General features: G+C 42.6%; 2 protein-coding genes across 2 annotated transcripts; one reads left to right on the top strand and one right to left on the bottom strand.

The window, feature by feature from the left end:
• The first annotated feature begins 6,743 nt into the window (after positions 1-6,743).
• Positions 6,744-13,591, top strand: rag1 (recombination activating 1). The gene is made up of 4 exons (XM_031283492.2): positions 6,744-6,892; positions 7,948-8,289; positions 8,379-9,511; positions 10,379-13,591. Exons 2-4 carry the CDS (start codon positions 7,955-7,957, stop codon positions 12,124-12,126), a joined length of 3,216 nt encoding a protein of 1,071 aa, XP_031139352.1. The 5' UTR covers positions 6,744-6,892; positions 7,948-7,954; the 3' UTR covers positions 12,127-13,591.
• A 1,259-nt stretch (positions 13,592-14,850) lies between these two features.
• On the bottom strand, positions 14,851-18,009 carry rag2 (recombination activating gene 2). Its single transcript, XM_031283116.1, has 2 exons — positions 17,888-18,009; positions 14,851-16,733 (listed from the first exon to the last, which is right to left on the bottom strand). Exon 2 carries the CDS (start codon positions 16,717-16,719, stop codon positions 15,118-15,120), a length of 1,602 nt encoding a protein of 533 aa, XP_031138976.1. The 5' UTR covers positions 16,720-16,733; positions 17,888-18,009; the 3' UTR covers positions 14,851-15,117.
• Positions 18,010-22,920: the final 4,911 nt, after the last annotated feature.

Raw genomic sequence — 22,920 nt, 5'->3', positions numbered from 1 at the left:
CCATGACCTCGAGCCAAACAACCCCCCAGAAGCTTTTTTTCACCTGGATCGAACATTGGGCGAGTTAGCGTTATCAGCTGGTTAGCTTAGTGCAGGCGCTAACAGATCCAGGTTTGTATCTCGTAAATTACCCCACTAATAATGCCTGAAATGATACCAAACTTCTACAGTAGTACAAATAGGTTATGTACTCATAAAACGATGGATTGGAAAGTTTGTAAGTATACCAGGAGTTTATTTAAATAACACTTGCCTGCTGGCTTCTGCTCTCTGCTGCTACTGCTACCGGGCAGTAAGAGTGCTTAGGGACGTCTACAAATTACAACACCGAAAAGAGATACAATAAAAAATATGTATTAATTTAATGATTAACTAAGGTAGTGTCTCCAAACTTACCTCAATTATAACTTGTCTCCTGCTAGTTGTACTACAGCACTTACTTTAAAAAATAAGTTAAATTAATAAATATTTTTGTTAGCAGCAGAGAGCAGAAGCCAGCAGGCAAGTGATATTTAAATAAGTCCTGGTGTACTTACAAACTTTCCAATCCATCGTTTTATGAGTACATAACCTATTTGTACTAGAAGTTTGGTATCATTTCGGGCATTATTAGTGGGGTAATTTACGAGATACAAACCTGGATCCATTAGTGCCTGCACTAAACTAACCAGCTGATAACGCTAACTCAGCCAACGTTATAACAAGGGAAAAAAGCTTATTGGGGGTTGTTTGGCTCGAGGTCATGGTGCAAAGAACCCTAGGGTGAAATTACTCCAAACCATCACTTTAAGTACTACCTCACAGAGCCGCTGGTGTGGCTGTAGTCTTGTTGCTTAATATACTGCAATGCAATGTTTTGCCTTGATAGATGTGTCAAAAAAGTGTCCACAATCTCAATTTAGTATTTCACTATAGAACAATGTCAATGAGTCAACGAGGGAGTGATTTCAGATACGCCATCATTCACTCACTCACTGATGCCAACTGTCATTGTGTAGACAGCTTCCTCTAAAGCTCAAATCTATTCCACACACGTTAGACCATCTGACTGGATAAACAGTCCCCATCTCTCTCTCTTCCCCTGTCTCTGTCTCTCCTGCAGGTCTTTCACAGAAAGAGAAGGGATGAAAACTTGTGTATATTAGAATGATGTGTCTCCCATGGGAGCCAAAAGGGAAAGTTGATAAAGAGTGAGGGGAGTATGAATAGAATAATAGCATTTTTTATCATTGTTATTATGAGAAGGCCATCACAGGCCTCCCATGCCTATTCCCTATTCAGTCAGGAATGTATTTATTTATGCAGAGACTGTTATACTTGCTTTTACAGGCAGACCAGCAAATGCAAAACTGTATCAATGCCTTCGGATCTACCCGGTCCCAAAGCACTCGCCGAGCAGGTGGATGGTGTATTTATTTGTGATCTTTATGTATTCCGTGCCAGTTACTCTCCCCTCCAACTACAGGGACCACGTGTTTGTCAGTCCCTTCCCGAGGCATCTCTGTGTTCTGCTGCATTGAACAAACGCCATATGCCCCTGAGTTAGGCTCAACTGCTTGATTATTTCTCAGCATAGTCCAATCCACGGACTACATATGATTGTGAATATTGAAAAGAGATGGGACTTTCCAAACTATTGTTCTCAAACAATTACTGTATGTGTCTGCTCCTGTGCTCATAAAGCCTGTAGCTATCATCATCCTCGCCACCAGCAGGTTGCCGTGAGAGAGCGGGGTCGTAAAATAATGGCTCCCCGCTGGAACGTGTGAATTATTGCAAGGACTGGCTGATAAATGCTCCACCACCCAGGCTCTGGCTCCATTTGTAATTTCTCTCTCCAACTGGACTGGCTGCCAAATGACAACAACCTGCCTCCCCAAAGCCCCCACCTAGCCACAGCATCCTTCACAGCTCCTCCTCCTTCATCTCCTATAATTACTGTACTGTATAAGTCGGCTTTAAGACCAGTCACTCTAAATCAGCCTTGAATCACTGTGTGTTACTGTGTCCATTGTACCCTTGTCTGAGCTGTGGCAGAGCTAGTGCAGAAAAGGGCACGGCTGTCCTGGCATTTCCTATAATGGACTTTGTAGTTAAAAGACAGGGAAATAATAAGCAGATCTACGTGCGGGCAAAGAGCTCATTGTGTTTGGTGGGAAGTTACGACCATGGACAGTTGGGGGTTAGAGTTGACAGACAACACCGCTACTCTTTTCACACTCCTTGACACATAATGGGACCAATTTTTCTCTCTACATCTCTCCCTAGAGGCCATGATTTGCTCATTACATTGATAGAGGGGGACTGAGGGAGGGAGTGGGGAAGTGAAAGTGGGAGAATGACCAATCAAGAGACAAATGGTGTGAAATTTAGTACAGAGAATTCACTATTACTCTCATTTCATCTGAGAACTGTAGGGTTGTAGGCCACTTATTAAGGTGTTTTAACAACTTGCCAAGTTGCCTTTGTGAATGCACAACGTTTGGAATCTTGAGGAGTTGTTTGCAAGCTACTATCCTTCAGCTGACACACCTTCTGTGTAAACTAGCACCAGCCAGTTTAGGAAAAGAGGACTAAGACATGGTTAAACACCAGACAAATCCAGTGAGTGGATGTTTATTTGACTAGAGGTCCCCTGGCATCAAAGGGACTGCTCCTCGATCTGGGAAATCTACATTTAATTAACACAGCATTAACGAGCATTGTTATTTTGATTAAAGACACTGGTCTTGATTCCCCACTCTACTCTTGTGCTCCTGAATACCGCTCAGGGTTTAATTTCATTTGGTTTATTGCGAGTGGATCAACATCCATCTGTACTGCTCAAGTCTCGCTTTTCAGAGAGCCATACTGTAATCACACTATTTATTCACTGCAATCTCTGCATGTGTATTGACCTCTATGTGACCTAGCTTGCTATGGTAACAGGATTTTTTTTTTTTTTTAAAGGTTCACAGTTGCTGTAGCTTAAGATGTTCTACACATTGTCTAACTCACCAGAACAGAGGAGATGAATGGAATCTGTCCAAAACCAAAATAACTCTGCAGCACCTCAGGGTCCCAAGACTAGACCATCCAATAAAATGAATATTTGGATAGCTGGACATGGAAGATATTGTGGTGTCAGGCTGTCGGGAGCTTGTGGGGGATCTTATTTGTAGAAGATGTGATGTTGTGGCGTGTCTCTACTCTCTGTTAAAGCTCCATCAGTCAGGATGAGCCGACAACAAACGCAGCCGAGTCATACAGGGTCATGCAAGGCCTCAAGACAGCATCACTCAACTCAGCTGTCCCCTGGCTGTCACTGTGTGATTATAGGCATGCTAACCTGTGGTACAGGGGGAGGGAGAGCCAGTAATTAATCCCCTTATTGGAATAATCACATAATTGATTATTAACAAAAGCTGAGGTGAGGGTGAGAGGAGAGGGGCGAGACGAGGGAAACAAGACTTTGAGAGGGAGAGACAGGGGGAGATGAATGAGGGTGGATTTGAGCAGTGGGGTAAGGGGTTCGTTCTGGCAGGTAGCTTGACGAATAGCTCTGCATTGAAGTCTGCCTCTTTGAGTATTAATCTGCCAAATCATGTCTCCGGATGAGGGATGGAAGAGGTGGACAGTGGGAGGCGACTCACTAAGAAATGGCTGAAGAAGTTGTTGAATGTGCTATGAAAATGCAATTAGAAATTTGCATACCGAAAGCTCAGTATATTACATAACACTCAGTGGAAATATAAGATTGAAATGCCCTCTTTACCCTGAATACAATCACAAAGATGCCTACATTCTTTATGACATTTAGAAATATCATGCTGCAATTTCAGTCTGGCCTATTCAAATGTGGACGATGCTGACATTTTATTCCCTGTGAGGAAGATACCAATGCTTCTGTGAAATTCATTCAATGTCCATCTCTGCTATTGACACTTTTCCTTAAGCTGCCAGGTGACTTGAACTGCCAGGGGGTCTTTTTGGGACCGTTGGCTTACATAGTTCTGCCTGGAAGGCTTGAACCTTTGCCCCCTTTCCTTGTCACAGCCTGCAATCAGCCTTAAGCCCTTTTGTGTTCTCCACTCTGAGCTAAGCCTGTTATCCTGTGCAACTCCTTTACACAAGATCACTACTATACATCCCTTCTCTGTTTTTCACCTCTTATGCCTTCCCTCTTGTTCCCTTTCTCTGCCTCTCTGTCTCTTTGTTCTACACACACATACCCAAAAGTAATGATTCTGAAGTTTCTCAAGGATGGATTAATAGGATGACTTTATACTTATTTGGTCTAGCTCCTGGGTGTCACCAACACTCACAAAAACAGACACACAGCCCTTCCCAACCCCCCTTCCCCCTAACACATGTTCTGCCCCTGCCATAGTCCTTCTCATCCCTGCCAATGTGCGTGCGCGCACACACACACACACACACACACACACACACACACACACACACACACACACACACACACACACACACACACACACACACACACACACACACACACACACATTGCTGCTCACTGCTGTTGTTTGGATTCATCATATTAGAAAAAAACACCCCCTCCATAGTGCAAGGTGTCAGTTCACTGGTGCATTGCAAACTCCTGTATGTCCTAAACTGCAGCCTCTAGTCCCGCAGGATTTGCTCCTCACATTCATAACACTCTGCTCCATGCCAGGTGGCTGTCTCCACAAGTCCTCTTCCCCATAAATCAGACTGTCTTTGAGTTGATCAATAACAAGTCAATTAGCAGGCGCAGAGAGATGAGGGTCTCAGGGGGTCACCGCTTGTTTGTCAGGCAGACATCTGCAGCTAGGTGTGTCGTTTACCTTGGAAACGCGTGCCTACTTGGCTACCATAAATCTAAATATCAGCTATAAATAGGCTTGGAACATCTTGCTACAATCCATCATTTGCTTGTTCTTGGATATGTAATGTATCAAACATTGTGTACTTCAAATCTCCCAGCTGTGTCTGATGGATTTTGGTAGGCCTAGAAAAACAGCACCCCCCACCCCACTAACTTTGCTGTGTATTTGCGCTTCAGCATTTCTTGTGATCAACTATACTTGTCACAAAGAAACCAACAAACAAAAAAACTGCCATTCCTGTCTAAGGTCACACTTGACCTAGTCTATATCGGCGACGTTTCATTTACGGGATTGTTCCGGTACCGCCGGCTGTTCCACCGGATGTGCCTTATTTTCGGCCAGATGTCCCTCATATTTTGCTTTCTTTGTGTTAGCGTTCTAAACTCCGGTGCATTTATGAGGACTATGGTTAACTGCTCCTCAGATCTCTGCAGGGTAAATCCAGACAGCTAGCTAGACTATCTGTCCAATCTGAGTTTTCTGTTGCAAGACTAAAACAACTTGTGAACGTACAAATGTTCCTCCAAAACATGTTCCTTCCCGAGGCTATATTGCAGAGGCACCGTTGCTCCGTACGGCACTTAGTGCCGCCAAGACGATTGTGATTGGTTTAAAGAAATGCCAATAAACCAGAGCACGTTTTTCTCCGATACCCGAATGTTGTGTGGACTAGCCAGACCTTCCAAGACTACACTTGACCATATGCACCAAATATAAGCCTGCCAGTATTCATCCTGCTCCCCTGTTAAGCTGACAAGAGTGGGAGAGACCCAATTGTTGTTTGGTTCCCACTGACTGTGTATCTAATGACTTGGCTGGCAAATTCAACGCAACAGCAGCAGGCTCCTGTGGCGAATACACCAGATTAATCCCCTGGATAATTACAAACAAGAATGATCTTGGGCAAATACTCCCCATACCTACTGAGACATTACATCAAACGATGATGTCTGATTAAAAATAATTCCGAATAGTGACAGAGAGACGGCATTTGGAGAAATGAATGAAATGTGCTGACAATATCTAGAGGGAAGAATTGCAGATAAAAAACACATGGGGTGGACAAAATGACAAGTAAAACCATACACACAACACAATGCATCTGCCTTGGAATAAACAAGATCCGTTTTGAAAGATCACACTAATGTAAGAAGAAGATGACTAAAAGACACTTACAGTACCGTAACAGGATATCTGCTTAACAACATCCCCAAAATATGGCCCCATTGGTGACCTTTGTATTAAACACCTCAACACTTCTGACAGTCACACACACAAACAAATCAACAAAGATTCTCTCCAGCTTTAACAAGTTGCAATGCACTGACTTGTAACCAGAACCTGTATTCATCTATGTTTTTTTTCATGTCTGTGTTTAAAAGTTTGATCAGATTCTAAATTGGAAATGTCACTATTAAAATTCTTTTGTTATAAAATGTTTGTCAGACTTTTTATTTGTCAGTGGGACTAGGAAATGCATTTATTCTGTAATCTGTTGTGTCTCTGCACTGGTAGCCTTTTTCACAAGTTTAACAGTATCTATCGTTCTGTCAGAGAGAGGCCACCTGGCTGAGGTAAGCCTGCAGATTGATGTGAGGGAGATAAAGGTGACATAGAAGTGTTTCCAGCTGAGGATCAATGTATTGTGGTAAAAAAAATGCTTGTTTGGGGTAGGCTGTTGGATTCTGTACATATACTGTACATGTTTGCAACTGTGCTTTGGGGTCGACCTTGTTTTTTTTTGTATGTTTTTTTTTCTCCAAAAATCAGCTGCCTGCATCAGGTGTCAGGAGTTGACTGTTGGGATCCCACCAAAGGAAGGGTATAAATACAAGACATGATTAGACAGACAGGAGCAATCCCACTGTATGGAGCCACAACTCCTGGTCACAGATGCTCCAAGCTGTGACAGACTCTTGCATAGACAGTATACGTAGTGTGTATAGGGCCTGGCTCCAGGGCTTCCCTTGTGCTCCCATGCGAAGAGGACCCCCCAGGGGAGCTGATGCCAGCTGAGACTGAAAAACAAGGTAAGAGCCCAGCTGACACACATGCATACAGGCTCAGCTGTTTGTCTCAAATGAGAGTTCAGCATGTCAAGTACACAGAGAGCTAGGAAATGAAGGAGTACTGCCAGATTTGAGCCTCTCAGGGAGAAAACGCAGCGAGAAGACCAAAAGATGGATAGACGAAAGAGACTAGAGTGTGTGCACCATTGTTGTGCAATGGTAAGATTGTTTGACTGATTTATTGTCTGAACTTGTAATGGAACCTAGATAGTATGGAAGGAGATGAAATACGGTGTGTTAATGCAGCAGTATCATTGATCTTACCTGTGCTACAGCATCGAGAGCACTTGCCTGTTGAAATACGACTCTTCGATGTAACAAAGTTGTGTTTGGAATACTTCTTTATGATCTTCATTCAATATGATGGTTTCTTGTTTTCTTTTCCCTCCTGTTTGATCAATATGTAATATTAATATTAGTAAGCTTCCTGTATTTTAGATTTTTTCTCCCCGCATTTAAAATGCCAGTCAGAGGCTCCTGGGGCTCCAATTCTCTCTCCAGCCAAGAAAATGACTAATATAAATGATTGACAGCATTGCAGAGATAAGGTTGCCCATTTAGCAAACTCGCTGTGTCAAAGGAAAAAATCCACGATGGCTCCCTGAGCGATGGGATTGGAGATGAGAGAAATGAAGATTTTTGTCCTGTATCGATCCCCCAATGCTCATGCATTTTACACAAGATCAAAATGCCACTTGTGTTATAATACAGCACTCTGGGATGGGGCTCACTACTCTCTGTTCAGTGGGATTTCAGGGAACTTGGTGCATTAATTCAACAGGAATCAAGTAAAGGTTTTAGATTGTGTCATGGGCTCAACGCTGAGAAGGCACTGGGGATATCTAAGCATTTGAACCTTCACATCTTTTCTCCTGCATCCACAGCCATGTATCTCACGGACAGCTGAAATTATTTTCTCACTATTGTGATGCATCAAACTAACCTCTCCTCTCCTCTCCTCTCCGCTCCTCTCCTCTCCTCTCCTCTCCTCTCCTCTCCAGGGTCTAATTTCTAAGTCGCATAATGGCGGAGGAGAGCCTGGAGACAGATGGCCCCAGATCCTCCATGCCGGCTGAGCTCCACCATCCCCACTCTGAGTACTCTAAGTGGAAGTTTAAACTGTTTCGGGTGAAGTCCATGGAGAAGGCCCCTCTGCCCAGTGAAACACAGCCTGAGAAAGGAGCCTTGTTAGGGATCTCACATCATGCAGCTCCAAATATAGAGTTAGATAATGCTGTGAGTCCAGGGAGTGTTATGAAATTGTGCCTCGGGGGAAAAAGCAAGGAAAATGTGGAGGGCCCTGGCTGGAGGGTAGATATGAAGCTAAAGGAGATGGACACCCACATGAACCACCTCAGGTGATAACATGTCACTGTACTATATTAATGTCCCTATATAATGTGCATTTATTTAAAAGAATTTGACAACATTGTTTTCCTCTATGAAGGTGCTTGTGCCGTCTCTGTGGAATGGCCCTTAGAAAAGTCAAAGGACCGGTGCATGACGTTAATGGGAATCTGGATGAGATCAGCAAAGGTGCCCTGCGTAAAATGGGCTGCAAGTTTACAAGCTGGCCAGAGGTCATCCTCAAAGTCTTCAAAGTGGATGTGACAGAGGACATAGAGTCTGTCCAACCTCTTCTCTTCTGCCATCGCTGCTGGGTGGTTGCCATACGCGGAGGCGGCGTCTGCAGCTTCTCCAGAACGAGAGTCCCGGAATGGAAACCCCACTCTTCCCCCTGCCATCTTTGCTCCCCCAGGAAACCTTCATTCCAGCGGACTGGAAGGAAGAGGCGAAAAGCCATTCCCAAAGCCCAGAGCCTGGCAAAAAGGACCAGGTGGGACTACAGCGACAGCATTGCCGTGGGTGAGAGGAGGGCTCTGAGACCATTCGGAGACCATCATCATGCTCCTGTGCTCCGGGCATGTAGGAAATCCAGCATCCAGAGAGAGCAATGGGTGAGGAACATCACCCACTGCCAGAAAGACCATGTGAATACCAAGCTGATCTCTGAGAAGCTCCCTGTGGACTTCCTCTTTTCTTTCACCTGCCTGGTGTGTGACCACCTGCTCTCTGATCCAGTCCAGTCCCCCTGTGGACACCTCTTCTGCCGCAGCTGTATTATAAAATATAACCACGTTCTGGGACCTCACTGCCCGGCCTGCAACTTGTCCTGCGCCCCTGATGATCTCAGCACACCCACCAAAGCCTTCTTATCAGCCCTACATTCCCTGCCTCTGCTCTGCCCTAGGAGTGGCTGTGGCAAGCAAGTACGGCTAGACTCATTCAAAGCTCATTGTCTGGGCCATGAGCTGGATGGACAGGACACAAAGCAGCAGTCATCAGAAATCGACAACTCCCTGCTAGCCAATAAAGGGGGAAGACCCCGTCAGCACCTGCTGTCGCTTACCCGTCGTGCCCAGAAGCATCGGCTGAGGGATATGAAGAACCAGGTGAGGGCGTTTGCAGACAAAGAGGAAGGTGGCGACCTGAAGTCTGTGTGTCAGGCTCTGTTTCTGCTTGCACTGAGGTCTGCGAATGAACACCGGCAAGCAGATGAGCTAGAGGCCATGATGCAAGGTAATAAGCTATTATAATGTTTTTGTTTAATCAACATATAACCCTCCGTAGCCAAGAAAAAGGGACACAAACAAATTAAATAAAAATATGATAGTGTTTGCTCATTAATATTTTTGCCTGTCTCTGAGGAATACAGTCATCTCATAAATAGCAATGAATTGAAAAGTTCACTATTGAAGAGGGAGAAGTTTTCTCTGATTTTGATTGAAAAGCTTTTCATTATTGTCCATCTCTGTTTATTGAACCACCGCTGTTGCACGCTCAACCTCTCCCTGATTCTCTCCCACACACAATCCCTGCCTGCTTGTCCGTCAGTCTCTCAGTCTCACACTCCCTTTAATGCACAATAACAACTCTTGTGAAGGGGCTGTTAGAATCAAAACAACATCAGCAGCTCTTGTATCTGCAAATTACACAGACAGCACCATCCTCCTCTCTGGGGAATAGAAGCCAGCTGGTGTCTGTTTTCATCTGCAGCCAATACATCACTTTTGCCAGCTTCACTGACTCACACTCTGTCCCCTTATAACATTTGGAAATTAGGAAATATTGGATTCTGTAATCATGGGCTTGTGGGCTTTTGACAATGATACATTCACATTTGGGTGGTAAATTTGCGATTTTCTCTGTCTCATAGTATAAATGACTCTAAATGCGTGATATCAAATGAGGAAATGTTGGATACTGCAGTTCTTTTCAAGCACTAGAAATGGGCTTCCAGTTTGGTGTTAAATAATTCTTTTCATGTCTAAATCCTTTCGTCTCCCCTTCTTCTTCTTTTTTTTTTTTTTTTTTTTACTTTGCCTCCTTCTGTCTCTCTCTGAAACTTCCTCTCTTTTCCTTTTCTCTCTCTCTCTCTCTCTGCAGGCAGAGGCTTTGGGTTGCATCCTGCTGTGTGCCTGGCCATTCGGGTCAACACTTTCCTGAGCTGCAGCCAGTATCACAAGATGTACCGGACTGTCAAAGCCACTAGTGGCCGCCAGATCTTTCAGCCCCTGCACTCCCTGCGAGCTGCAGAGAAGGAGCTTCTCCCTGGCTTTCACGAGTTTGAATGGCAGCCTGCTCTCAAGAATGTGTCTACATCTTGCAGTGTTGGCATTATTAATGGAGTCTCTGGATGGGCTTCCTCGGTGGATGACTTCCCAGCTGACACCATCACTCGGCGGTTTCGCTATGATGTGGCACTGGTGTCAGCATTAAAGGATCTGGAGGAGGACATCATGGAGGGGCTGAGCGAGAGTGAGATGGAAGACAGTGCTTGCACCTCAGGCTTCAGTGTCATGATCAAGGAATCCTGTGATGGCATGGGCGATGTCAGCGAGAAGCACGGTGGAGGACCAGCTGTTCCTGAGAAGGCTGTACGTTTTTCATTCACTATTATGTCTGTCTCTGTCCTGGCAGACGAGGAGGAGAAAGAGGTTACCATCTTCACTGAGCCAAAGCCAAACTCAGAACTGTCCTGTAAGCCCCTTTGCCTGATGTTTGTGGATGAGTCAGACCATGAGACGCTCACAGCCGTCCTGGGGCCTATAGTTGCAGAGCGTAATGCAATGAAAGAGAGCAGGCTCATCATATCCATGGGTGGACTACCTCGCTCCTTTCGCTTTCACTTCAGAGGCACGGGATATGATGAGAAGATGGTGCGTGAGATGGAGGGCCTCGAGGCCTCAGGGTCCACCTATGTGTGCACTCTTTGTGACTCCACTCGGGCAGAGGCCTCTCAAAACATGGTGCTACATTCTGTCACCCGCAATCATGAAGAGAACCTAGATCGGTATGAAATATGGAGAACCAACCCTTTTTCTGAGTCTGTAGATGAGCTGCGAGACAGAGTCAAGGGGGTCTCTGCCAAGCCCTTCATGGAGACCCATTCCACGCTGGATGCATTGCACTGTGACATTGGCAATGCCACAGAGTTCTACAAAATCTTCCAGGATGAGATCGGAGAGGTGTACAAAAGGGTCAACCCCAGTCGGGAGGAACGGCGCAGCTGGAGGGCAGCCCTGGATAAACAGCTGAGGAAGAAGTTGAAGCTGAGACCGGTGATGAGGATGAATGGGAACTATGCCCGGAGGCTAATGACCCTAGAGGCTGTGGAGGTGGTGTGTGAGCTGGTGCCCTCAGAGGAGAGGAGGGAGGCCCTGAGGGAGCTTATAAGGCTCTACCTCCAGATGAAGCCTGTGTGGCGCGCCTCCTGCCCTGCCAAGGAGTGCCCCGACCAGCTGTGCCGCTACAGCTTTAACTCCCAGCGCTTTGCTGACATTCTCTCCTCTACATTTAAATATAGGTATGATGGAAAGATAACCAATTACCTGCACAAGACCCTGGCCCATGTGCCTGAAATCATAGAGAGAGATGGATCCATAGGAGCTTGGGCCAGCGAAGGGAACGAGTCAGCAAACAAACTGTTTAGGCGTTTCCGGAAGATGAACGCACGTCAGTCAAAGGCCTTTGAGCTGGAGGATGTGTTGAAACATCACTGGCTCTACACTTCCAAGCTCTTGCAGAAGTTTATGGAAGCACACAAGGACTCTGCCAAAGCTCTGCAAGCTACCATTGACCCAGTACAGAGCCAGGATTATGAGGACATGTCTCTGGAAATTGATGACTTTTGATTTTTATTTTACAGCAATGTGAACCTTAAGTAACATTTCATTGCTTTCAAGATAGTTGTATAATATTTGAATTGCCTCCATCAGAAATATGGACTCGTTTACAAATGTACTTTCTATATTCATTTATTGATATTTAAAATAATGGGGAATAGAGCTTATGGACTTAAAGCCAAGATGTTCTACATTTTTGTTTTATATTTTGTTGCGATTGAAGTATCTTTGCAAATTTAAACCATCATCTTTTGTTGTTGTATTTTTACAAAATACTTTTCCCATTAAATAACCAATTTCTTGCACTCAAACAGAGTAAATTCTAAAATTTGATGGACAATAATTGTATTCTCACACCACATTTTTACTTATATTTGTGTTGCCTTGTTGTACATATATATTTGCCTTGCTTTGTTAGCTGTTATTTATCACAGTGCAAAGATGGGGACACAGAGGAACATAGAAGTGACACACAGGTTTCTTTTTCTCCTGCTCTTTGCAGGAAAGTTCTTTTTTTATCTTCACCGTCTGTGAAATATGGCGCAGTTTATTGTATTGCAAGGATATGACACATTTATGAATTTATATAGAGAGGATATTTATGGAAACAGATGAAAGTGCTGTAAGTCATGGAGTGAAATTGTGTTAAAAAGACCATATTTGTGGCTACTGTATTAATATATCATTTGAGCTGAAACAAAATGCAATCACAGAGACCCAAATGTTTTTTGTTTCATGAGTGCCCTCTGAAAAAGATTACTTTAGTGTTTTATCGTGGGATCCCTGAGGGGCAGAATGGATGCCAGGTCACTTTGAACCAATTTTTATCTCTTTTAGTTTTTGCACAGTGGAGGATAGATGATTCAAATTCGAATTCTTCACATAAAATAAAGCATATACTGACCTTTTTGTTGATATCATAAAAATATAGTATGGTCCATTACGAAGCCTAATACCCCATGGACTCTCCAGCAGGCAGGGGTTTTTCTGTAGTTCTGTATATAACCTGGCTCTTTTTCTGCTGATATTTCTTCATTGCCACGGGTTGACAGAGGAGAGGGATGAGCGGGAGCTAGAAACTGATTTGTTGGCAACTTTATTTGTTTGATTGATTGATTATATTATCTTTATTTGTGCCCTCACCATTTTGAATTGTGACAGGCAATTTTGTTTTCCTGTTTGATTGAAAGTTTGATTTTATTTTACTGTCATAGGTTTAACCAAGTGACAGCTGTGAAATATTCACATTTCATTCCATAGTTGTCTTTCCTACAATACCATCATGTTTTAGAGTGCAACTAGTACTCTTATTTGTTTTGTTGCCATAATGAATTGCATTTCCAAAGTAATGGATGATGGATGACTCACAGAATTCCACTTTTTTTTTACCGTGGATTTCCTCATTTTCTGCTTCCATATTACACTAAATAGCTGGTAAACTGTTTGCTGGGGTTGCTGAAGACTTTCAGTGGTGATTCATTTCTGCTGTATTTTCACTGAAGCAGTCAACTTACCATCCTTTTGACGAATTACCTGAGTTTGTACTTTTTTGAAATTGTTTCCTCCAAAGAATAAATAAAGACATAATCTGACTTGATCTTCTGGTTGTTTCTTATTTAACATTTTTTTATATGATTTTGTGTTTTAATATTGAAGAATTCTGAGTTTGATCCTGTAAGACAGCACTCGTCTGCTTAGTTTCACTGCCTAAAAAATACAAAATAACAATGAACAGCGAATGTCATACAGCGAATGAAAACACACACTAGAAACACTGCATGGAGATATGCTAAAACATTGAGATTGTTAAATTACATGTCATTGAGCTGACGCTTTTTTTTTTTTCAATCCAAAGTGACTTACAATTGCTCTGCTGTATATGTCAGAGACCACACACCTCCGGTGTAACTATGGGTTAAGCGTCTTGCTCAGGAACACATTGGTTGATGTATCGCAGTGGGAATTGAACCCAGATCTCCTGCACGAAAGGCATGTGTCATATCCACTGCACCATTACCACCCGTAAGGGGAAAGAGAGGGCAAATGACATGCAGCAAAGGGCCGCTGTGTCGAGAAATAAACCTCCAGACATGGGCGCCCACTATACCAACTGAGCTATCTGGGTACCCATGATATACTTTTACATTACATGTCATTTAGCTGATGCTTTTATCCAAAGCGACTTACAACTATGGGTTAAATGCCTTGCTCAGGGACAGTTAATGTATTGTAGTCAGTGGGAATCAAACCCAGATCTCCCACACCAAAGGCATGTGTCATATTCACTGCGCCATTACCACCACGATTGTGAAAGCTCTTTAAAAGGATATGGAGCTATAAAGACCTTTAGGTTCAGGTTATTCATTCAGGTTGCCTTTTAATTAATTACTCATGTAACTGTCTACAGATTTGTACATAAGGTATATTTTTATTATTTATTTATTAATTATAATAAAAAAAAACTATTTAGGTAGATTTGGCTCTGGGAACCAATGTTAGGAAGTGTTAATTTAATCCCATTATTTTCACTTTCATTTCGTCCATGATGGAATACTACTGCAAACTTAAAAACTAGAAACATTGATATATCAAGATTTTCTGTCACATAATTTAAAAAAAAAACACATTAGAAATAAACAGTTATGAGGATAGAATGTTGTTTATTGTTATTTTAATTTAGAACAGATCCACATATTGGGTATTTTTCATTCAGTAATGAAGAAGAAGAAGAATTCAGCTCCATCTGGCCATGGAAGGAAGTGTTAAGAAATAAAGATGAATACAAAATTACAATAAACTGTTATACAGCTGGCAAAACACAAACTAGACACATTGCAGACAGACTTGCTAAAATATTCCATGACAATGTACAATTATAATGGAAAGGTTGCAATTTTATTGTTTATTTTCTTCACAAAATGTTTGACTGAATATAAACAAGAAACATACTGAATACACACAGCATTCTTAACAGTGATCGACACGCATCATAAACTGGATTCAGTCGAAAAGCCTCCTAAAAAAGCTTTTTTTGGCAGGGGACATCTTGATTGTCGGAGGTGTTTTCCTGTCCTTAACTTTCATGGGGATACGCTTCGGAGACATGACCTGTCGAGGTGGGGTCATCTCCTGGTAGGGCAGGCCTCCGTGGTCATGGCAGAAGTACCTTTTGCTGCCCTGAGAGAGCCTGAGAAGCAGGGTCTCAGACAGCTCCATGCACTGGGCATGGACCCAGTGTCCCTCTTCCCCTCTGGAGCAGAAGATCATGGCTGGCCGGTGGAGCTCAGTAGAGTAGTATGGCTCCCACGTGTTGGGGTCCACCTGACAGCCCAGGCAGCATTTGATCCAGTAGCCTGTTTGTGATTCGTCCTCCTCATCTTCCTCATTGTAATTACCCCCTTCTCCATCACTACTGTCATCCAGCTCATGCGGCTCACGACCAAAGTAGAGCTCCTCAGAGTCTTCGAGAGGAGTGGAGTCGTCGAATTCTGTTGACTCCTGGCTGCAGCCCTGGGTTACTTTCTTCTCTTTGGCGTCTCCCTCTGTCTGGAAGCTCACCTGATAGAAGTAATGCATGTCTGCTTGGGATGGCCTTCCCTCAGTAGGTACAGCAAGTAGGATGCTTCCCTCCCCTGCACTGCCGCCAAACCAAGTGCGACTATGGATGATATCTGGGATCCACTTAGGTGCTTCTAAGGGCTCAAAGTGGATCCCTTTCTCATTCAGAATCACAGTGCTGCACTCCATCCTCTTCTGAGAGTTTGACTGATACCCACCTAAGATGATATATCTATGGGTAGGACCTGTACGGCTGATTATGGCACTAGAGATGGATATGCCAGTTTCAAGAATCTCACAGGAAAGCAAGGGGCTGCCCTGCAGAAGCTCAACACGCAGGCGGAAGAGTCGAGGGAGGCGGGAGTCAGAGGTGAGCGAGTGACCCCCGAGGAAGTAGACACAGTCCTCTCTGGCAAGGGCCAAATGGAAAGACTGTCCGTCGCTGAGCTCAGGTAAAGTGTGAGCAGAGGAGCAACCAAACTCCAAGTCAAACAGGAACACCTGGGGGGGACAGTCAACCACGCTATTCCAGCTCTCTGTGGTCCGCTCTCCCGCAGGCATGTAGGATCTACCACCAAACAATACACAAGCTGTCTTCCCACAGCTTTGAACTATGCTCATGGTGTGGCCGTATCTGGCCCCTGGCACTTCTCCCACTAGTTCTTTCTCTTTGCAGCACAGGGTCAGTTTACGATTGCAGCCACGGCTATCCATGGTCAGCAGGTACAGGCTCGATGAGATCTCGTTATTTGGGGTGCGGCCACCGTGGATGAGATAACTCTCTGGAAGCCCGTCATAGGGGTCGAGGCGGCAAACAGCTGGGCAACGTAATGGAGGAAGGTAGCATGAGTCATTGGAGAAAGAGATGGCCCTCAACTTCATCTCACCACATTTAATGCGAACGCCAAACACTCCCGTAGGACATGAGCGCTTTGGCCAACCTTTCTGGCCAAACAGGAGAACTTCCCCATCGAGCTGCAGCAGAGAGAAGCCGGGCTGTATAAGGCCTGCACAGTTCACTGGAGTTAATGGTTGCAGGGTCATTTTCCGGCAGCTGCCTGCGTCAAAACAGCACACAAACACAGAAACACAAAAATATGTCAGTCAGCTGTTGATTGTTTTCATTCAGGGATGCAGTGTTTTTGCTTCCTGTTTATACAGTAACACCTGGAGGATCACAATCCACATAATCCAGACCCCAAACATGTATAAACAGGGCCATACAGTCATTCAGCCTCTCTGCAAGACACTCTCTTTTTAAATTGCTGAAAGATGGAATACATAATGATATAATATAATAAATAAAGGAATGGTAATTATGGTAAAAATAACAATAACTAATAAAAAGACTACTACAACTAATATTACTACTTATTATTATTGTAATATTAAAAAAAGAGTTATAATTAAAAATGTAGATTTTAAACTAGACTTTTCTAAGACTCATTTTGCCAGGATGTGATATTTTGGGGATGGAGAGCAACAACCGTGACACACCTACCAACACTACCAATGCTGAGGTTAACATACTGCTTCTGTTACTATACTATGTTCTGTATGATGCTGCTGTTGCTATTGTTTGGCAACACAAAGTAGCAAAGCGTGACTGAGTCTTAAAGTCAAACATCAGCAACAGTCGTATGTCCATAAGTAAGGAAAGATTACCTCTTCATGGGTTCACTTTATTTTCAACCACACACAAAACCTCATATTTAAACTTTCTATCTTTGAATCAGAACCTCACAGGGTGTACTTTAATGCAGCATGAGACACAAACAAACACTGTCTGTCACTTTCTGGGAATGTCACAGTACTCATTACTACACATTTTCTGGTGTCAGTGCTATTAAAAAATGATTGGACAGTGGCACTGTGTTCATTAGCTATTGGTAATGTGGATTCTACCTTTGAAATGAAGATAAATAAAAACAAAATTACTGAATTTATTTTCCAATTTAATGTATGATATAATATCTCTTAATAATGAATTAGGTTTTAGAGTTAAGATAAGTTATTTATCCATCATTACTTCAAATGACTTGTATAGCAAGAGAATGTCATTTTAGTAGCGTTAACAGCAATATTAATGCTGCTGTGGACAGTATAAGTGACTTCAACACAGACAGTGTCACTGTACAAGAGTAACAGTAGCATGCTATTGATTTAAAAAGCCTGAGAACTTTTTAGAATAATATTTTTTTAGTTTGCTTACCTTACGGCCAGGGCCAGGATGCCGAGCTCACTTTAGTGTGAATCTGAAGATAAACCTAAAAGGCTCTTTATGTAGCCAAACTTTGACAAAGGCAGACGGCGAGAGAGAGAGGAGTTTGTGAAGCTTCGTTGACTCACAAACACTTCCAGATCTTGAGGTTAACAGTCTGTGACTGCTGCTCACTGGCAGGTGTGCTGCCTGAATGCATTTAGTGTATCACTTCAAAGGTATCACTGGATATCAGTTATACCAGAGAAGGTACAACAGGCTCTTGTCGGTTTGAACAAACCTAACCTCTATAATTCCTTAAGAAAAATATATTGTATGTTTTTTTTTTCTCTCCAGTACTTTAAAACATTTAAATGTCAGATCCAAAAGAAAATAGGACATGCTGCTTTGCTCTGGTTTAACACATTTTAATTGCATTTTGACATTAAATGAATAAATTGTGTTACACACATCCAAAACTGGCTTCAATTATGTGATACAGTACCTAAATAAATGATTGAAACTGATGTTCATAAACAAATCATGCTGGAAACGTGACCTACATTGTGGAGGAAATGCATGATGACAAAATGTTTTGAAGTAGTCCAACATTGTACTATTTCTTCTCTTTTATTGCCGTAACAAGACACACCTCTGATGTGAAGCTTTTTTCAATAGGTTGGAAGCAGACAATACAGATGGATAGAAAACCAGTGTGTGTGTGTGTGTGTGTGTGTGTATGTGTGTGTGTGTGTGTGTGTGTGTGTGTTCTCTGTGAAATTAAGTCTATCAGACAAACTTTAAATTGTTATAGTTGTTATAGTTATTTCTGGAAGAAAATACTCTGTAATAGCAATGTTTGGGGAAAATAACCTTATTCATATTTTATCTTGATTATTATATTAACTGATGCAGATGCGAACAGCATTTTAATTGCATTTAGTTTACTGATATGCTTCAAACATTATTTGGGGAATTGAGCATTTGAAATTCCTTTAAATCTCTTAATTTATGACCTGTGGCCAAACCATTTTCTAATAGCTGATATTCTCAGATAATTAACTTCATGTAAAGGATTGAAATTATTTTCCTAGTTTATTCACCATGGCTAGGGCTGTTAATTCACACATTCATTTGTTAACTATGATGCAGCATATTGTATTAAAAGTTGTATTAAAAAAAATAAGTCAAGAGCAACCATTTCAAATGTCAAAACAGAAGTATTTATTGAAGCACTGCTTCATGAGAAAGAATGTGTCCTTTCAAATGTAGTGATTGTTTTATATACATCCTTCACATTTTGAGCTTTGCTACTGTAGAGTTAATTAAAATCTTTGTTTTTGGATATGACGTGTTTCCTTTCCCTTTATTTTCCTTGTACTTTGCCTTCAGATTAAGCCTCTTCCTTTTTCCTCATGGTTATTCTTTTTGGCATCAAAAATGATCTGATCTTTTAAACACTGTCAGACTGCTCTTATAGCTTGCTGAAAAAAGCCCAATACACATTTTAACAAATATGGCTATTAGTTGGAGACTATCTTATACATAAACACACTCCTTCAACACTGAATGACATGCTGTACGCAGGGAGTGTGTGTAATTCTTTCCACACAGTACACTGAACCTAACGCACTATCATACTATGATGCTGTTTCGTGAGGGGAGGGTAAAAGAAACATCATTCTTCAACAATGATGAATACATTCTAGCAGCTGGTTAAGTCTGAAATTCCTCTGTGTATGCCTCCGCTTTAAAGATTCGACCTACTATAGGTAAAAGCAGATCCCCTATGTGAGTGACACACACATATGCCTAAACACAGAGAGAAAAACTGAGCTGGAAGCAGATGTCTACCTTCTTATTAGCATAATGTTTTTGTGCACTGAGCAGCTGAGAGAACTTGAGGAGTGTGCAAAACAAAGGCAGAAACCACAAGTGCCTGGAAGACCGTTACAGCATGAAAACACAAAACAGCAGAGCACCTGTGTGTCTAAACTGATGCTTACAGTGCTGAGTGGAAGCGAAAAAGAATTTACTAGAGAGGATATAACACATGAATTCAGATGTCAGTGGGCTATGCTTTTTTTATTTTTATTTTTTTAGAACTGTTCCATCCGTATGAATTTGGCCTTGGAAAAATAAACCTCTCTAGTCACCTCAACGCATGGGCACAAAGCGCAGTTGAAAAGTACTGCCTGCTATGTAGCCACAGCTGGGATGGTGCAGAGAGTGAGTAGGAGGCACAGCAGTGTGTGGCAGACCCCAGGCCATGCAAGGATTTGTACATAATTGATAGAACAAAGTAATTAGAATCTATTGTAGCACCTGTTTCTGTCCCTTGTAATCTATCACTACCTGACTGTTGCTACCCTGAAGCCTGGTTTTGACGGATGGCGCGGTTGACAGCTCTGATGCTCTGACGATCATTGTGCAGTGGTGTTTATCACTATTTAATGTTACGGTAATTGCTCCCCTTGTGGTGATTGGTACTGAGTGCTGGTGTCGCACTTCCACCTCACTCTGGTCGATTTTTGCTGCTGCACGGTGGTTATCACATGGTGAGAGGTGACCTGTCATCTCACAGTTCAGTTTTTACATTCAAAATCATTGTTTTCACTCTGCAACACTCATGTGAATCTCAACCCTGTCTCCTAAATGTTTACAATGCTACTGTATTAACAATAGACTCTACAGCTCGCTGAGCTCCATGGAGCATTTTGGCATCTCTCAGCTTGTTGTTCTGGTTGCATGGCCTGCTGCAACTTTAATGTTTCAGTTCACTCTCATCCATCTGTTTCCAGTCACAGCAGGGTGCTGTTTCCAGTGAAAAGGTTCTGATAAAGCAAATGTGCCCTGCACCAAACAACAGAAAAACACAGTTTCGTGACTAGCTGGTGAAGCATTTAGCAGTTAAAATGGTGTTTCCCTCAGGAGTTAGTAGAGACCAAAACAGAGTTAAAAGAAGAGTGAATATTCATCAGGTGACAGAAACACGACTCCAATTCATTGTAATTTTGCTCTGTTTGCTGAATGTGTTAATAAACAACTGCTTGCTTACATGTTTTATCTATATCAACGTTATAAGGTGACACTGTCTTAGTATTGTGTGTGCAGGTTATTGTGCTGCCCCCAAATCCAATAAATCAATTTATACAGGTTTACATTTTGAAAAAGAAGCATGACAAGGGACATATTGACTTTTTCAATATATAAGCTTGACTTAAGTGTTTTAGTAGTCTAAAGCTAGTGTGTGGGACACAGTACACAAATCCCAAGCTCTTACATTAAAGTCCCGTGCCTTGTACTAGCTCTTGAACATGCACACATACCGCCCTCATTCTATTACTTCTGTCTGACTTCCTGGATTGGAAAAAAGTGCTGCCAATTAACACTATCCGTGTAGTATATGTTTCCTCAACAACACATTTGGCAAAACAAATCACTAGGATATAAGGACATTTTGTAAGAAACAGGGTTGCTGAATACACAGTGTCCCTTCCATGCTCAATGTTCTTCTGCTTCAAATCCCTCTTCTTTCATCTCGTTCCTATTGTTCTTGAATTCCCTGCTCCACTTAATGTGTTTCTCCTCTGTTGTCCTCTCTCTGTGTAGGTAAGCAGCAATGTTTGGCTCCCTTGCTGTGGCAGAATGCCAGGGATCCAGTCACTGCCTCAGATACCCTGGCACCAGACCAGATGCTGGTGGAAACCCTGGAGTCTTTTTGCGGCTCCTCGGAGCTCTTCTATGGTCGGCTTCATTTACTGTAGCTGTCTTCAGGACAGTGTCACAGTTCATGGGTTGTGACTGTTATATGTTGAGCAGGCAAGCTAAAGCCATGTTTTAAGCTGATAAGCTTAGATCTGTCCTCACCCTGCCTCTACCTTCTCCCAACAGGGAATACGGTGAGTAGACAGACAGACGACGGCGGCCCTGCAACTTAACCCGCTCCCGAGGGAGATGGAGGGATCAAGAGACAGTGGAGGAAAAGAGTGGTCAGAGCACAGAGGGAGCGAGATGTGACAACAGCAGGACAGCTCGCCGGCTGGATCTCACCTGTGGATCAGGTCAGGGTCAGTGGCTTGTTGATTCCCTGCTGCACCCTGTAAGCTTGATGGATTGAAGCTTTGAATATGAAAATCTGCATAACAGTTGTCAATCAAACTGAATCCCCTGGTTGAATAACCCCTCCTCTCCTTTACATATCCCAGTGCTTTCCTCCTTTATCTGTGTCTGTCTCCTCCAGTTTATCTCCGCAGTCATCCCTATTGTAGCGAGTCTTGATTTTCTTTAAGCAAATGGCCTGACTGTTTCAGCGCAGGGGAGTTTACATCAGATATGTACACTGAAGCATGAACAGGACCTCAGGCAATGCCAGCTATTGATTTTACCATGATTCTGATTAGAAGGCTCCCTGTTACAATCAATACCATACATCAGTGAACTGCACAGTGAAACTGATGTTCCCAGATAGGATCCCATATTTGGTTTGCAATTAATCATGCTGTTGATTATTTTTTAAGATTAAAAAGGCAGTTGAGTGAGCACAAGATTCCTTAGCATAAAAAACTGTTAAGCTTGAGAGGCTCTCGACTGTCCAAACACATTGGACAATGGATGTTACAACTACAGTCAATAACACCACTTGATCATGATGATTACATTTTATAGGCTGCTAGACATTGTACACTGTGCGATAAGAGTAATGATGAAAGATATTCCTCTCACACTGCTCTCATTTACTGAGTGTCTTATTATCTTTGTGTAATGAATGATGGTGCTCCTGGTTTGACGGATCTCAGCTGTGGGAATGAATGCTACGGCGCTGGAGGTGAGGCTGGAGGTCCTGATTTTGCCCAATGTATTATTTACAGGGTTTAATATAGTTGCTATTTATTAGGTACATCATTTCAACATAATTGATTAGATGCATTGAAAATATGTGGTAACAGGTTTTTTTTTAAATTTCTTTGTCAAATGTGTTTGGGAATAAGGGCAATCTAACATTGAATGTATGCAGCTTTTGAATTTGGTGGAATAAAACTGTT

The sequence above is a fragment of the Sander lucioperca genome, chromosome 7, assembly GCF_008315115.2.
Source record: "Sander lucioperca isolate FBNREF2018 chromosome 7, SLUC_FBN_1.2, whole genome shotgun sequence".
In the NCBI taxonomy this organism is placed as follows: Eukaryota; Metazoa; Chordata; class Actinopteri; order Perciformes; family Percidae; genus Sander; species Sander lucioperca.
Note: the sequence above shows the minus strand (reverse complement) of the source record. Positions and strands in the feature narration are given on the sequence as shown.

Bases quoted from the DNA above. Each gene is read 5' to 3' on its own strand.
- rag1 (XM_031283492.2), top strand. From the start codon at position 7,955: ATGGCGGAGGAGAGCCTGGAGACAGATGGCCCCAGATCCTCCATGCCG. The intron at 8,290-8,378 runs GTGATAACATGT...TCCTCTATGAAG, and splicing joins ACCCACATGAACCACCTCAG to GTGCTTGTGCCGTCTCTGTG. The intron at 9,512-10,378 runs GTAATAAGCTAT...CTCTCTCTGCAG, and splicing joins GCTAGAGGCCATGATGCAAG to GCAGAGGCTTTGGGTTGCAT.
- rag2 (XM_031283116.1), bottom strand. From the start codon at position 16,719: ATGACCCTGCAACCATTAACTCCAGTGAACTGTGCAGGCCTTATACAG.